This window comes from Oncorhynchus keta, chromosome 3 (assembly GCF_023373465.1).
Source record: "Oncorhynchus keta strain PuntledgeMale-10-30-2019 chromosome 3, Oket_V2, whole genome shotgun sequence".
Taxonomy (NCBI): domain Eukaryota; kingdom Metazoa; phylum Chordata; class Actinopteri; order Salmoniformes; family Salmonidae; genus Oncorhynchus; species Oncorhynchus keta.
Window position 1 is genome coordinate 7,513,296 of NC_068423.1, and position 14,679 is coordinate 7,527,974.

The following is a 14,679-nucleotide window of genomic DNA, read 5'->3' on the forward strand; positions in this document are numbered from 1 at the left end:
TGATCACATGTTATAATATATGCCATTTAGCAGACGCTTTTATCCAAAGCGACTTACAGTCATGTGTGCATACATTCTACGTATGGGTGGTCCCGGGAATCGAACCCACTACCCTGGCGTTACAAGCGCCATGCTCTACCAACTGAGCTACAGAAGTTATGGCCTAATAGTTTTCCCTGTGATACTGTCTTTATTCCTGTAACAGAATGGGCAAGACGTGACTAAGAACCCATGGGAATGAGTAATGAATACATGTGCATGAACCGCAGTGCCAATTACAACTTCAAGGACGTTATCATAAAAGTGATCAGCTACTGTCTGTGTTTTAGATAAATGAGTAATTGTTGTGGTTATGTAGCCATTGGCGGTCCCATCTGAGTTTTCAGCATTGCAGTGTTGTAAGTGAATAATATTATATGCCTCTCTATCCTCCTTGTTCTATTCAATAGCTTCTATATTTAGCTCGGCGTCATGGGGTGGGTGCATATTTAAAAACTCAAAGAGGGGGATGCTTGCGTTTGCAAGTGAGAAGTACTGCTTTTTTGCAAAACCAGTGATTATTACAGTAGATTGACTTTGTAAAGTCTTGGTATTTTTGATGTTTTTGAAGATTTACATTGTGTTTCACCCCCTTTTTTTAATGTGATTTGGTTATTCTAAGGTTCAGGTTCTGTCCATGGCATATGGTGCTGAAACAGGGACTGGGCACTGTTCAGGCCTTTTTTGCTGAAACATAGGGTCTGAGTACTGTCGAACGTATGGTTTTGAAACATGGGGAAAGGACCAGGCGCTGTCCAAACCTATGGTGCTGAAAAATGAGACTAGGTGCCTTTAGGATTTACTTTGGAAGGGGCGCTGTCCAGCTATAATATGGTTCTGAACCGCGAGGAAAGAGTCAAACCCTGTCCCGGGCATATGGTGCTGAAACACAACGTTCCACCTAGCCTTCCTACAACTCCACTTTGAAATAACATCATCCAACATAAAAGCAGTCATAACCATAAACCGAAAGAACATTATTAATAGACATGTTAGCAAGCTGTTGCATTGCCATCAACAGACGTACACCTGCGTCCTAGCACCGCCCAAGTCTACCAACGTCATCAACTTTGATCCAGTCCTGACGTGGTACTACACTAACATTTGCATAGTGTAAGGGGGTTAGGCCAATCAGGTTGAGCCAACCTTGTCACAAAATCAAAGTTTTGTAAAGGCGCGTGTGGCAGAAGCTGAGCGAAGCAGTGGACAGCGCTCATCAATAGATAAAGATAAGGCTATATAATACGCTTTGGCTAGTGGATATTTACAATTGTTTTAAAGTAGCCTAACGTGATACGAGGATTTTTTTATTTGGAAGAGAGAGGATATTGTTTTTGCGACGGAGTGGCTTCGCGCGTCAAGATACCTTATTCACTGGAATGTTATCGAGTAAATTACTTCGATTTGACTCGTGAAAAAGTGAAAAGCATGAGCCTTTATAGCCTACGTATGCTTTCAAGTTCATAGCCCACGAATACCGGTCGCGTTAGACGTTTGTTGTATTTCACTAGAGCAAATTTAACCACGGTATCCAATTTTGGTAGTATACTGTAATAGCTTCTGCCTGTCTGCCAAAAGATGACGGAAAACAATGAGAAGGAGAATGAACCGCAACACCGGGACCTCCATCGTTGCCGGAGCACTGTGCCTATTCAGCCCGAATCAAAGGTAAGACATTCGGCGTTACTTTGAAGCCTTGCACGTGCGCACGCAAAGACGTTGATTCTAGTTGCCAGATATTAGTTTAAATGCAATGCAGTTTAATGGCCTGAATCAAATGATGAGGACTTATAGCCATACCTAACCATTTTTAGACGACATTTTTCGTTTATATGCAAAGCATTTATATTTATTTTTGAGACCCAACATGATTGAGAAAAACTGGGATGTGACACCACAGGCGGCAAAAGTGACAGCATGTATCGAAAGTGACAGCTAGCAGCTAGCCTTAAATGACAGTGTCATGGTGCTTTCAAGACAACTGGGAACTCGGGGAAAAACGAGGTCAAATCATGACATCAGTGATCTTCAGGTCGGAAAGGCGGGGCTCTAGAAAGAGGTCCGAGTTCCCGACTTGTAATTCCGAGTTGGATGACTGTTCGAAACCATTTTTATCAGTTGGAGCTTGTTATTTTCCAAGTTCCCAGTTGTGTTGAACACACTGAATTCGAAACTCTGTGAGTTGTTTGAGAGAAGACTATAGCTTAAGGAGGGATGAACCTGCATGTCACCAGATGAAATCTACAAGATCCAAATATTCATAAAAGTAATAATAATACATTTGATTTATAAAGCAGCATTGTTTTTTTTTTTACAAAAATGCATAGAGATTTTTAAAACTTATGACAGAATGTTATTAGGTACTCCCCTTTGCCTCCAGAACCGCCTGAATTCTTTGGGGCCTGAATTCTCTGAATTCTTTGGCGCCTGAATTCTTTGGGGCATGAATTATAAAACGTGTCGGAAACGTTCGTTGCTCAATTGGTATCAAGGGACATAACGTGTGCCGGGAATACATTCCCCACACCAGGCAGGATGGGTCCATGGATGCTGCTTACGCCAAACGTTGACTCTGCCGTCAGCATGACGCAACCGCAATAGTTGGACCAAGCAATTGTTTTTCCACTCCTCAATTGTCCAGTGTTGATGATCGCGCCCTCACTAGAGCCGCTTCTTCTTGTTTTTAGTTGATAGGACTGGAACCCGATGTGGTTGTCTGCTGTGTCATTCTGCACACCACTGTTGTACCGCGTCGTGATTTGCGTGTTTGTGGCCCGCCTGTTAGCGTGCATGATTCTTGGCATTTTCTTCCGACCTATCTCATCAACAAACTGTCTTCTCCCACAGGACTCCAGCTGACTGGATGTTTTTTGTTTGTCGCACCTTTCGCAGTAAACCCTAGGCACTGTGGTGCGTGAAAAGCCCAGGATGGCGACCGTTTCTGAGACACTGGATCTGGCGCGCCTGGCGCCGACGATCATACCACGCTCAAAGTCACTTAGGTCACTTGTTTTACCCATTTTAACATTCAATCGAACAGTAACTGAATGCCTCAATGCCTGTCTGCCTGCTTTATATAGCAAGCCATGGCCACGTGATTCACTGTCTGTAGGAGCGATTCATTTTCATGAACGGGATGGTGTACCTAATAAACTGACTGGTGAGTGTACTGTATATGAAACAGTGTAATATAAAAAAAACAAAAGTAGCCTACATAGGGAATAATACAATTGGTAGGCCTACATGTAAAAGTGGATAACCAGTAAAGAAAGATACAAAAGCAATTGAAAATAGGCCTACATTTTCTACTGTCTCTTAAAATGAAGATTGTTTACAAAATCGTTGGTACTTCTATTGAAACAAGCCAAGGCTACCAACCAAAAAATAACATATCACACACACCACAGAAAAAAAACACTATCCAAAACTTTCATTGATTGCAGAGCCCTGACAACCTTCTACTCTGCACCTGAATTTGTGTGGTGTGTGTATATGTGTGTGTGAGTGTTGTGTCTGTTTCTGTATGTACACTGAGTGTACAAAACATGACATAGATTGATGAGTTGAATCCAGGTGAAAGCTATGATCCCTTATTGATGTCACTTGTTAAATCCACTTCCGGCAGTGTAGACGAAGGGGAGAAGACAGATTAAAGAAGGATTTTAAACATTGAGACAATTGAGACATGGATTGTGTATGTGTGGACTTTAGAGGTTGTATGGGCAAGACAAAATATTTAAGTGCCTTTAAACGGGGTATGGTAATTGGTGCCAGGCATACCGGTTTGAGTGTGTCAAGAACTGTAATGCTGCTGGGTTTTTCATGCTCAACAGTTTCACTTGTGTATGAAGAATGGTCCACCACCCAAAGGAAATCTATTTGTCAATAACAGCTGGTGCTCGATATCTAATATTAAGGTAGTCTCGAGGTATTGCTTGCCTAAGGCAGAGTACCTCATGATGAGCTGTAGAACCGTACTATCTACCGAGAGAGTTTTCATCTATATTTTTCTTAGCCATCTATTTACCACCACAAACCGACACTGGCACTAAGACCACACTCAATGAGCTATATAAGGCCAATAGCAAACATGGAAATGCTCATCCAGAAGCGGCGCTCCTAGTGGCTGGGGACTTTAATGCAGGCAAACTTAAATCTGTTTTACCTAATTTCTACCAGCATGTCAAATGCAACCAGAGAAAAACAACTCTTTACTACACACACAGAGACACATACAAAGCTCGCCCTCCATGATTATATCCTGCTGATTCCTACTTGCAAGCAAAAACTAAAGCAGGAAGTACCAGTGACTCGCTCAATACCGGAAGTGGTCAAATGACGCGGATGCTACACTACAGGACTGGAATATGTTTCGGGATTAATCCAATGGCATTGAGGAGTATATCACCCCAGTCACTGGCTTCATGTCAAGTACATCAACGACATCTTCCCCAACAGTGAATGCATGTACATACAGTGGCTTGCAAAAGTATTCACCCCCCTTGATATGTTTCCTATTTTGTTGTCTTACAACCTGGAATTAAAATATATATTTTTGGGGGTTGTATAATTTGATTTACACACATGCCTACCACTTTGAAGAAACAAAATATTCTTTCTTGTGAAACAAACAAGAAATAAGACCAAAATAAACGTACAACTTGAGCGTGCATAACTATTCAACTATTCAAAATCAATACTTTGTAGAGCCACCTTTTGCAGCAATTACAGCTGCAAGTCTCTTGGGGTAGGTCTCTATAAGCTTGGCACATCGAGCCACTGGGATTTTTGCCCATTCTTCAAGTTTTGGATGAGTTCCGCTGGTGTACAGCAATCTTTAAGTCATACTGTCAGGACCCAGTTGCGAACCCGGGTCTCCGGAGTGAGAAACAGTCACTAAACCAACTGAGCCACGAATAGTCAGCAGAACCCAGAAGATGAGGCAGACACAGCAGTACTTGAGACGGTGTATTTAATGAAGTAAAAAGTGAAGTTCTTCAGGAAAACATGTAACTCCACAACCTCAAAAGGAATTCCACAAGAACAAAGGCAATCCTCAAAGACAAAGAGGCAAATCCACAAGGTGGAAGGCACAGCACAAAAAGCCTCAAAAGATACTCAAAAATAAACAAACAAGAACAAAAAAAAAACAGAACTCCACAAGAGAGTCCACCGGGATCAACAAGAGCTCACAGAGTACTAGGGCTGGGTGCTAACATACAAACACAGAGCAAAGAACTGAGTAAAACAAAGGGTTTAAATACAATCAGGGGAAACGAGGCACAGGTGCAAATAATAATGGGGATCAAGGGAAAACAAAAGGTCAAAAGGCACAATGGGGGCATCTAGTGACCAAAAACCGGAACAACCCTGGCCAAAACCTGACACATACCACACATTCTCAATTGGATTGAGGTCTGGGACAGGTTTCTGAAACAGGTTTCCCTCAAGAATTTCCCTGTATTTAGCGCAATCCATCATTCCCTCAATTCTGACCAGTTTCCCAGTCCCTGCCAATGGAAAATGATGGTGTTCTTGGGGTGATGAGATGTGTTGGGTTTGCACCAGACATAGCGTTTTCCTTGATGGCCTAAAAGCGAAATTTTTGTCTCATCTGACCAGAGTACATTCTTCCATATGTTTGAGAAGTCTCCCACATGCCTTTTGCCGAACACCAAACATGTTTGCTTATTTTTTTCTTTACGCAATGGATTTATTTCTTGACGCTCTTCCGTAAAGCCCAGCTCTGTGGAGTGTACGGCTTAAAGTGTGTGTTCGTGCGTGCGTACGTGCGCATACTTAAAGTGGTCCTATGGACAGATACTATCATCTCCACTGTGGAGCTTTACAGCTCCTTCGGGGTTATCTTTGTTCTCTTTGTTGCCTCTCTGATTAATGCCCTCCTTGCCTGGTCCATGAGTTTTGGTGGGTGGCCCTCTCTGTGATTTGATTTAACTTGACACAACTGTGGGAAGCATTGGAGTCAACATGGGCCAGAATCCCTGTCGAACACTTTCAGCACCTTGTAGAGTCCATGCCCTGGCGAATTTAGGCTGTTCTGAGGGCAAAAGGGTGTGCAACTCAATATTAGGAAGGTGTTCCTAATGTTTCATACACTCAGTGTATGTGTGTATGTTGTGTTAGAATGTGTGTATGCGTTCATGCTTGTGAGAGTGTGTGTGCGCATGCATGCGTGTGTGTTTGTGCGCGCATGTGTGTGCGTGTGTGTTCGTGCGTGCGAACGCGCGCGTGCTTAAAGCGGTCCTATGGACAGATACTATCATCTACACTGTGGAGCTTTACAGCTCCTTCAGGGTTACCTTTGTTCTCTTTGTTGCCTCTCTGATTAATGCCCTCCTTGCCTGGTCCATGAGTTTTGGTGGGCGGCCCTCTCTTGGCAGGTTTGTTGTGGTGCTATATTCCTTGCCTTTTTTAATAATCAAATAAAATGTATTTATATAGCCCTTCGTACATCAGCTGATATCTCAAAGTGCTGTACAGAAACCCAGCCTAAAACAGCAAGCAATGCAGGTGTAGAAGTAATAATGGATGTAATGGTGCTCCGTGGGATGTTCAAAGTTTTGGAAATATTTTTTTATAACACAACCCTGATCTGTACTTCTCCACAACTTTGTCCCTGACCTGTTTGGAGAGCTCTTTGGTATTCATGGTGCTGCTTGCTTGGTGTTGCCTCTTGCTTAGTAGTGTTGCAGACTCTGGGGCCTTTCAGAACAGGTGTATATATACTGAGATCATGTGACAGATCATGTGACACATAGATTGCACACAGATGGACTTTATTTAACTAATTATGTGACTTCTGAAGGTAATTGGTTGCACCAGATCTTCTTTAGGGGCTTCATAGCAAAGGGGGTGAATACATACAGTGGGGAGAGCAAGTATTTGATACACTGCCGATTTTGCAGGTTTTCCTACTTACAAAACATGTAGAGGTCTGTAATTGTTATCATAGGTACACTTCCACTGTGAGAGACAGAATCTAAAACAAAAATCCAGAAAATCATATTGTATGATTTTTTTTGTAATTAATTTGCATTTAATTGCATGACATAAATATTTGATACATCAGATAAGCAGAACTTAAAATTTGGTACAGAAACCTTTGTTTGCATTTACAGAGATCATACGTTTCCTGTAGTTCTTGACCAGGTTTGCACACACTGCAGCAGGGATTTTGGCCCACTCCTCCAAACAGACCTTCTCCAGGTCCTTCAGGTTTCGGGGCTGTCGCTGGGCAATACGGACTTTCAGCTCCCTCCAAAGATGTTCTATTGGGTTCAGGTCTGGAGACTGACTAGGCCACTCCAGGACCTTGAGATGCTTCTTACAGAGCCACTCCTTAGTTGCCTTGGCTGTGTGTTTCGGGTCGTTGTCATGCTGGAAGACCCAGCCACGACCCATCTTCAATGCTCTTACTGAGGGAAGGAGGTTGTTGGCCAAGATCTTGCGATACATGGCCCCATCCATCCTCCCCTCAATACGGTGTAGTCGTCCTGTCCCCTTTGCAGAAAAGCATCCCCAAAGAATGATGTTTCCACCTCCATTCTTCACGGTTGGGATGGTGTTCTTGGGGTTGTACTCATCCTTCTTCTTCCTCCAAACATTTTAGACCAAAAAGCTCTATTTTTGTCTCATCAGACCACATGACCTTTTCCCATTCCTCCTCTGGATCATCCAGATGGTCATTGGCAAACTTCAGATGGGCCAGACATGCGCTGGCTTGAGCAGGGGGACCTTGCGTGCGTTGCAAGATTTCAATCAACAGGGCTGTAGTGGAGCGGGTCGAGAGTTTCAAGTTCCTTGGTGTCCACATCACCAACAAACTATCATTGTCCAAACACACCAAGACAGTCGTGAAAAGGGCACGACAACCCCTTTTCTACCCTGGAAACTGAAAAGATTTAGCATGGGTCCTCAGATCCTCAAAAAGATCTCCAGCTGCACTATCAAGAGCATCCTGGCCGGTTGCATCACCGCCTGGTATGGCAACTGCTCGGCATCCGACCGTAATGGGCGCAACAGAGGGTAATGCGTATGGCCCAGTACATAACTGGGGCCAAGCTTCCTGCCATCCAGGACGTATATATACTAGGCGATGTCAGAGGAAGGCCCAAAAAATTGTCTAGGTCCAAAAAGCTCATTAACAGCTGCTACCCCCAATTAATCAAATGGCCACCCAGACTATTTGCATTGACACCTTCCCCTTTGTTTTACACTGCTGCTACTCACTGTTAATTATCTTTGCATAGTTACTTTACCCCTACCTACATGTCCAAATTACCTCGACTAACCTGTGCCCCCGCAAATTGACTCGGTACCGGTACCCCCTGTACATAGCCTCATTATTGTTATTTTACTGTGTTACTTAGTAAATGTTTTCTTAACTCTGTTTTCTTAAAACGGCATTGTTGGTTAAGGGCTTGTAAGCATTTCACGGTAAGGTCTACCTTCCGTATTCGACGCATTTGACAAATAAAATGTGATTTGATTTAACTTGACACAACTGTGGGAATCATTGGAGTCAACATGGGACAGAATCCCTGTCGAACACTTTCAGCACCTTGTAGAGTCCATGCCCTGACGAATTTAGGCTGTTCTGAGGGCAAAATGGTGTGCAAGGTGTTCCTAATGTTTTATACTCAGTGTATGTGTGTATGTTGTGTTAGAATGTGTGTATGCGTGCATGCTTGTGAGAGTGTGTGTGCGCATGCATGCGTGTGTGTTTGTGCGCGCATGTGTGTGCGTGTGTGTGCGTGTGTGTTCCTGCGTGTGTACGCGCGCGCGTGTGTGTGTGATGGAATGTGCACTGACAGGGACAGTGCTCCAGAGACAGTCTGGGTGTAGTTCCCTGAGAGTTTGTTTTTATCCCAGTGGTGGAACTTTGTGCCTGGGCACACGTGAGCTCCAGCTCCCATTACTCTCCAGAACTCTAGACAGGCACACCACGTACTAGAGGTTGTATGAATGGAGGTGGTTCGCTGAATCACACTTGTGTGTAACATTAGGTTGTCAATGATCTAAATGCAAACTGAGACTGCCCTCAAAAAGTATTTGTTTAACAAAATGTTAGTGTTAAATATGTTTTTTGGACATCCCCTTTCCCATGGGCCCCAATTATTTCAACCAAAAGTATCTCTGTGCTCAATGTACCTTTTTTGATTGATCATGGAAACGCTCACACACCAGTCACCTAGCATACACACACAGACAAGTGTTAAAAGAGATGAGCTACGGTACATTTCGACCAGGGAGGGCGGACTCAGTCCTCGACCGTCACCTGAGAATTTATGACTCAATCAGGTAACAGATGTTTTCTTTGTCTGGCCACCAGTTGGGACATAACTCAGTGGGTCGCTGGCTCAACAAGACATGGGGGAAACAAAGGGTGTCCCATGTTTCACTTCCCGCCAAGCCAAAGCCCCGGCTGACAGCCACAGGCCCATTTCCAACCGGTTAGAGGAGTCTCAGTGTACAACGGCCAGGAGGACATGTGGCATATCATCACTCTTTCCCCCTCTCTCTCCTCTCTCAACTCTCGCCAATTTCAAATGGCTCTGGGAGAATTTGTCATAGTCTTAAATGGGACCGCTGGCCTCAGCGCTCTGCTAAGTGACCTTCTCCTCCTTTGGGGTGCAGTGACAGCTATGTTCTCTGAAACAAATGATTTTGGCCCTTTTTACCCCCTCTACCTCCCTGCTGGGGGAGGTTTCTAAGGGGGAGGTAAGACTAATGGGTGAGGTTGATAGTCTCCCGAGTGGCGCAGCAGTCTAAGGCACTGCATCTCAGTGCCAGAGGCTCCACTACAGACCCTGGTTTGATCCCGGGCTGTATCACAACCGGCCGTGATCGGGAGTCCCATAGGGCGGTGCACAATTGGCCCCAATATTATCCGAGTTTGGCCGGGGTAGGCTGTCATTGTAAAATAAGAATTTGTTCTTAACTGACTTGCCTGGTTAAATAAATCTAATTAAAATAACAATTCCACTCAAGGGGTTTGAGTTCTAATCAAAGGGGTATGGAGCACTGATGCCCCTTCTTGGAAATGAACCAATAGGGGGAACACTGGATATAAAGAGGTAGTGTTGAATTGAAACTCTGATAGTGCAGAAGAGTACAGAGCCTTCGTCACATGGCCCATCAGTTCTTCAACTAACACACAACGTACCGGGCACAGATGTCTATTCCACGTTGGTTCAACGTAATTTCATTGAACTGACATCGAAACTACGTTGATTCAACCCGTGTCTGCCGAGTGGGAATGCACATTTATGAGGGGGAAATTGTGATACCTCACTCTCTCTATCAGTGGAGGCTGCTGAGGGGAGCACTGCTCATAATAATGGCTGGAACGGCGCAAATGGAATGGCATCAAACACATAGAAACCATGTGTTTGATGCCATTCCACCTATTCCGCTCCAGCCATTACCACGAGCTCATCCTCCCCAATTAAGGTGCCAGCAACCTCCTGTGCTCTCTATATCTATCCTGCACGCACTCTTCATCCGTCTCTCCCTTCTCTGCCTCTTTAATGTCGCACCCCTCTCTTTGCATCGTTATCTTGTGTCCCTCTCTCCCTCTGTTCGCTTTCGTATGAACATTTTCTCTGAACTCTCTCCTCACCCACTCTGTTTTCTCTTCGATTCATTCTTGTCTCCTTCACTATACACTTCTCCACAGTTGATGTTCCCTCTCCTTTGAATGCCCCCCCACCCTCCTCTCTGTTTCCGCCCCCCTCTGTCTCTATGGACATTGATTGGGTGGTGATGGCTGGCTGAGCACTTGGCAGGTTAGAGGTGTGATTACGGGCAGGGTAGCGTGCCAGGGACAGTGCCCGTGCCAAGACGGGGGGATAGAGTGATGGAGAAAATAGCAAGGAAGCAAGAGGGACAAAAATAGAAAGATAGGACAGAGAGAGGAGAGTGAAGACTAGAGAGAGATGGAAGTGATGGGACACAAGCTAGAGTGAAAGAAGAGAGCAAGGAAGCAAAATGTCATGTCATCTGTGTGTCATCAGAATGACATGTCATCTGTGTTTTGGCTTCTTGACTGTGCCTCCACAAACAGTCATTCCACAGTGTAAAGGTTACATCATTCACAGTACATTATACTACTATGGAGGCACTACAGAAGAAGCAATAATAGAAAATGTGTGTGTGTGTGTGTGTGTGTGTGTGTGTGTGTGTGTGTGTGTGTGTGTGTGTGTGTGTGTGTGTGGTGTGTGGTGTGTGTGTGTGTGTGTGTGTGTGTGTGTGTGTGTGTGTGTGTGTGTGTGTGTGTGTGTGTGTGTGTGTGTGTGTGTGTGTGTGTGTGTGTGTGTGTGTGTGTGTGTGTGTGTGTGTGTGTGTGTGTGTGTGTGTGTGTGTGTGTGTGTGTGTGTGTGTGTGTGTGTGTAAGCATGACTGTATATATTTGTGTGCTAACTTTGGTTTGGGCAAGTGTTTGTGGGAGTGCGTGTGTCCGTGTTTGTTTACACACACACAGCTTGCCAAACTGAGTGACCTGCTGACCTTTAAATAGAAATGTCTGTACAGAGAACAGATGAAGAGAGAGAGAAAGCAAGGTTAGAGAGAGAAAGGAAAAGAGAAAGCGAGACAGAGAGAGAGAGAAAGCATAGGTGGAGAGGGAGAGATGTAGAGAGAGAGCAAGGGTAGAGAGAGAGAGAAAGAAGCAGAGAGAAAGAGAGAGAGAGAGAGAGAGAGAGAGAGAGAGAGAGAGAGAGAGAGAGAGAGAGAGAGAGAGAGAGAGAGAGAAAGAGATGGAAAAGCAACAAGAGAATACAGAAGGATGAAGGAGGAGGCAACGCTAACCATTAGCTAGACCAACCCAGGGCCACGAACTGATCATTTATAACACTCTGAATGATGATCCTTCTAATACCCTTGATTGAGCTCCACAAAGTGCTGACCCAGAAAAGTCACAGTTGGAGAACAAGAGAACAAGAGTGTGCTGACAGTGATGACCTTTTACTGTTGCAATTATATTCTTGATATATTAATCTAGATGTAATTTAGGATTACACACGCACACACTCACACGTTCACACTCACACTCTCACACCCCTGATGATATTTGGAATATTTAAGAAATCAAGGCCTTCCGGAGATATGGGATAGTAATTGCAAAGAGTTTGCCCTGGATCAAGGTAAAAGTGGCAGGTTGTCCATGCAAAATATTTCTTAACCCAACCACCAGTCTCACAAAGCCTCAGTGTGACCGCCGTAAATTGCCTCTGTGTTGTGTTTTGATTGGCTTACATATAAGATCAGGGTTGGTTTTGATCTTTTTTTCTCTGATGATGACAGGACAAACTTCTATTAACAAATGCTGTAAAGCCCTTATACGTCAACTCCTCTATTCCACTCCTCTCTTCCACACCAAGGCAGTCGTGAAGAGGGCACGACAAAACCTATTCCCCTTCAGGAGACTGAAAAGATTTGGCATCCTCAGATCCTCAAAAGGTTCTACAGCTGCACCATCGAGAGCATCCTGATGGGTTGCATCACTGCCTGGTATGGCAACTGCTTGTCCTCCAACCGTAAGGCACTACAGAGGGTAGTGTGTACGGCCCAGTACATCACTGTGGCCAGGCTTCCTGCCATCCAGGACCTCTATACCAGGTGGTGTCAGAGGAAGGCCTCCAGCCACCCTAGTCATAGACTGTTCTCTCTGCTACCGAATGGCAACCGGTACCAGAGCACCAAGTCTAGGTCCAAGAGGCTTCTAAACAGCCTCTACCCCCAGGGTTCCCGAGTGGCAAAGCGGTCTAAGGCACCGCATCTCAGTGCAAGATGCGACCGGTATGCCGTCATTGTAAATAACAATTTGTTCTTAAGTTACTTGCCTAGTTAAATAAAGGTTCAAAAAAATAAAAATACCCCCAGCCATAAGACTCCTGAACATCTAATCAAATGGCTACCCAGACAATATGCACTGCCCCCCTTTTACTCTGCTGAACCTCTATGTTATTATTTATACATAGTCACTTTAATAATTCTACCTACATGTACATATTACCTCGACTAACCGGTGCCCCCGCACATAGACTCTGTACTGATACCCTCTGTATAGAGCCTCGCTATTGTTATTTTACTGCTGTTCTTTAGTTATTTGTTACTTTTATTTTAAATTTTTTTAAGGTATTTTTCTTAAAACTGCATTGTTGGTTAAGGGCTTGTAAGTAAGCATTTCACTGCTGTATTCAGCGCATGTGACAAATAAAATTTGATTTGATTTATAACAATAATCTCATTTCACATAACGGTACAATATAAGGTCAATGCAATGTACAGTTTGAAATAGATATGTACAGTATAGCCTGTGAGGCTCGCCAACCTTCTCAATGACAGTGCATTAGCGACAGCGAACAGTCAGTAAAATATTGTTAAGATATCTTTGAAAAACAAAAACACCTTACTTCCTGATAATGACAGGAAATACGTCCAGAAACAGATGCTGGGCTGCCCTTATACGCCAACTCCCCTGCAAGGTACCCATTAGCAATGAAAGGGGACCTGAATAGTAGTGATGGGGGGAAGGAGATCGATACAGCTACATATCTAAACATATCTTTTTGATGATATCTCGCATCGTATGAGTTTGACTATCGCAATATTATTTTTGCACTAGTTGGTTGTACCTGCACCAAAACGCCAGTATTTTTCCTTCATAGATTTTTCCCGAAACTTCTTTTTAAACAGGGAGCAAATGTTGTTTTCAGCACTTTTATATCCCTGACTGATCAAAGCTAGTTTTCTCGTGGTTCTCTCTTGTCCCGCTGCAGCAGACATATGGGGAGCAATGTTTGGAACATTGAATCGCAATAAAATCACAGTATCAAATAGCAATACATATAGAATAGTGAGAGTCACGGGAATCACAGTACATATCGTATCGGCACCTAATATCGTATCGTGAGGTCCCTGGCAAATCCCAGCCCCAATGAATAGCCATGCTAGCCCAATGACGACATGTACAGACATCTACCACCTCATGCTAATTTGCTAAAGCTGCTTAGGCAGGATTTGGAGATGCTACATATAGCTAGCTCCTCTTCACACATACATACACTCAGACCAAAGCACGCAAGCACATGGAGTGTTGGCTAGTTCGGCTAAAATAGGCTAAATAAGGCTAAAAATACCTACCGCCCCCAGAAAAGCCAGATAGTTTACGCACAAAGCTAAAAGTGAGGCCTGAGAGAACCCGATTAAACTGACAGTGGGTGGCCATTGATTTCTTTCACTTCTATCACAATGATATCCTCCCCCTTAGCTCTTGTATAAAACATACATTTGCATGATACATCATTTGACAATTATCTCCCCTAAAATACGGACATGGCTCCAGTGTTACTAAACAACACTTTCTTTTCCATGTTTTTTGTTTCTTGGTGCACTGTAAATACTGAGAAGCGTCCTAACTTAAATATTTTACATTTGCTGACAGGACTATCTATGGCTTAGTTCTCTGTACTTTTAGGATGAAATGTTTAGTCAACTCAGTGTAATAAGTTGAGTGTACTTAAAGGGGCAGCTTGCACAATAAGGCTGGAGTTACACTAAGCAACATTTTAGTTGCAAGTTTTTATTTATTTAACCTTTATTTAACTTGGCAAATCA

The 14,679-nt window shown here is 43.8% G+C and overlaps 1 protein-coding gene across 2 annotated transcripts in view; it reads left to right on the forward strand.

Annotated features, from left to right (window-relative positions):
• Window positions 1-1,208: 1,208 nt before the first annotated feature.
• LOC118363292 (SH3 and cysteine-rich domain-containing protein 2-like) overlaps window positions 1,209-14,679 on the forward strand; it is a 41,282-nt gene continuing 27,811 nt past the window's right edge. For both annotated transcript variants that reach the window (XM_052487804.1, XM_052487805.1), the window contains exon 1: window positions 1,209-1,707. In XM_052487804.1, coding sequence (XP_052343764.1) covers window positions 1,618-1,707 — 90 coding nt within the window. In that variant the 5' untranslated portion in view covers window positions 1,209-1,617. The remainder of the gene's footprint in view (window positions 1,708-14,679) is intronic.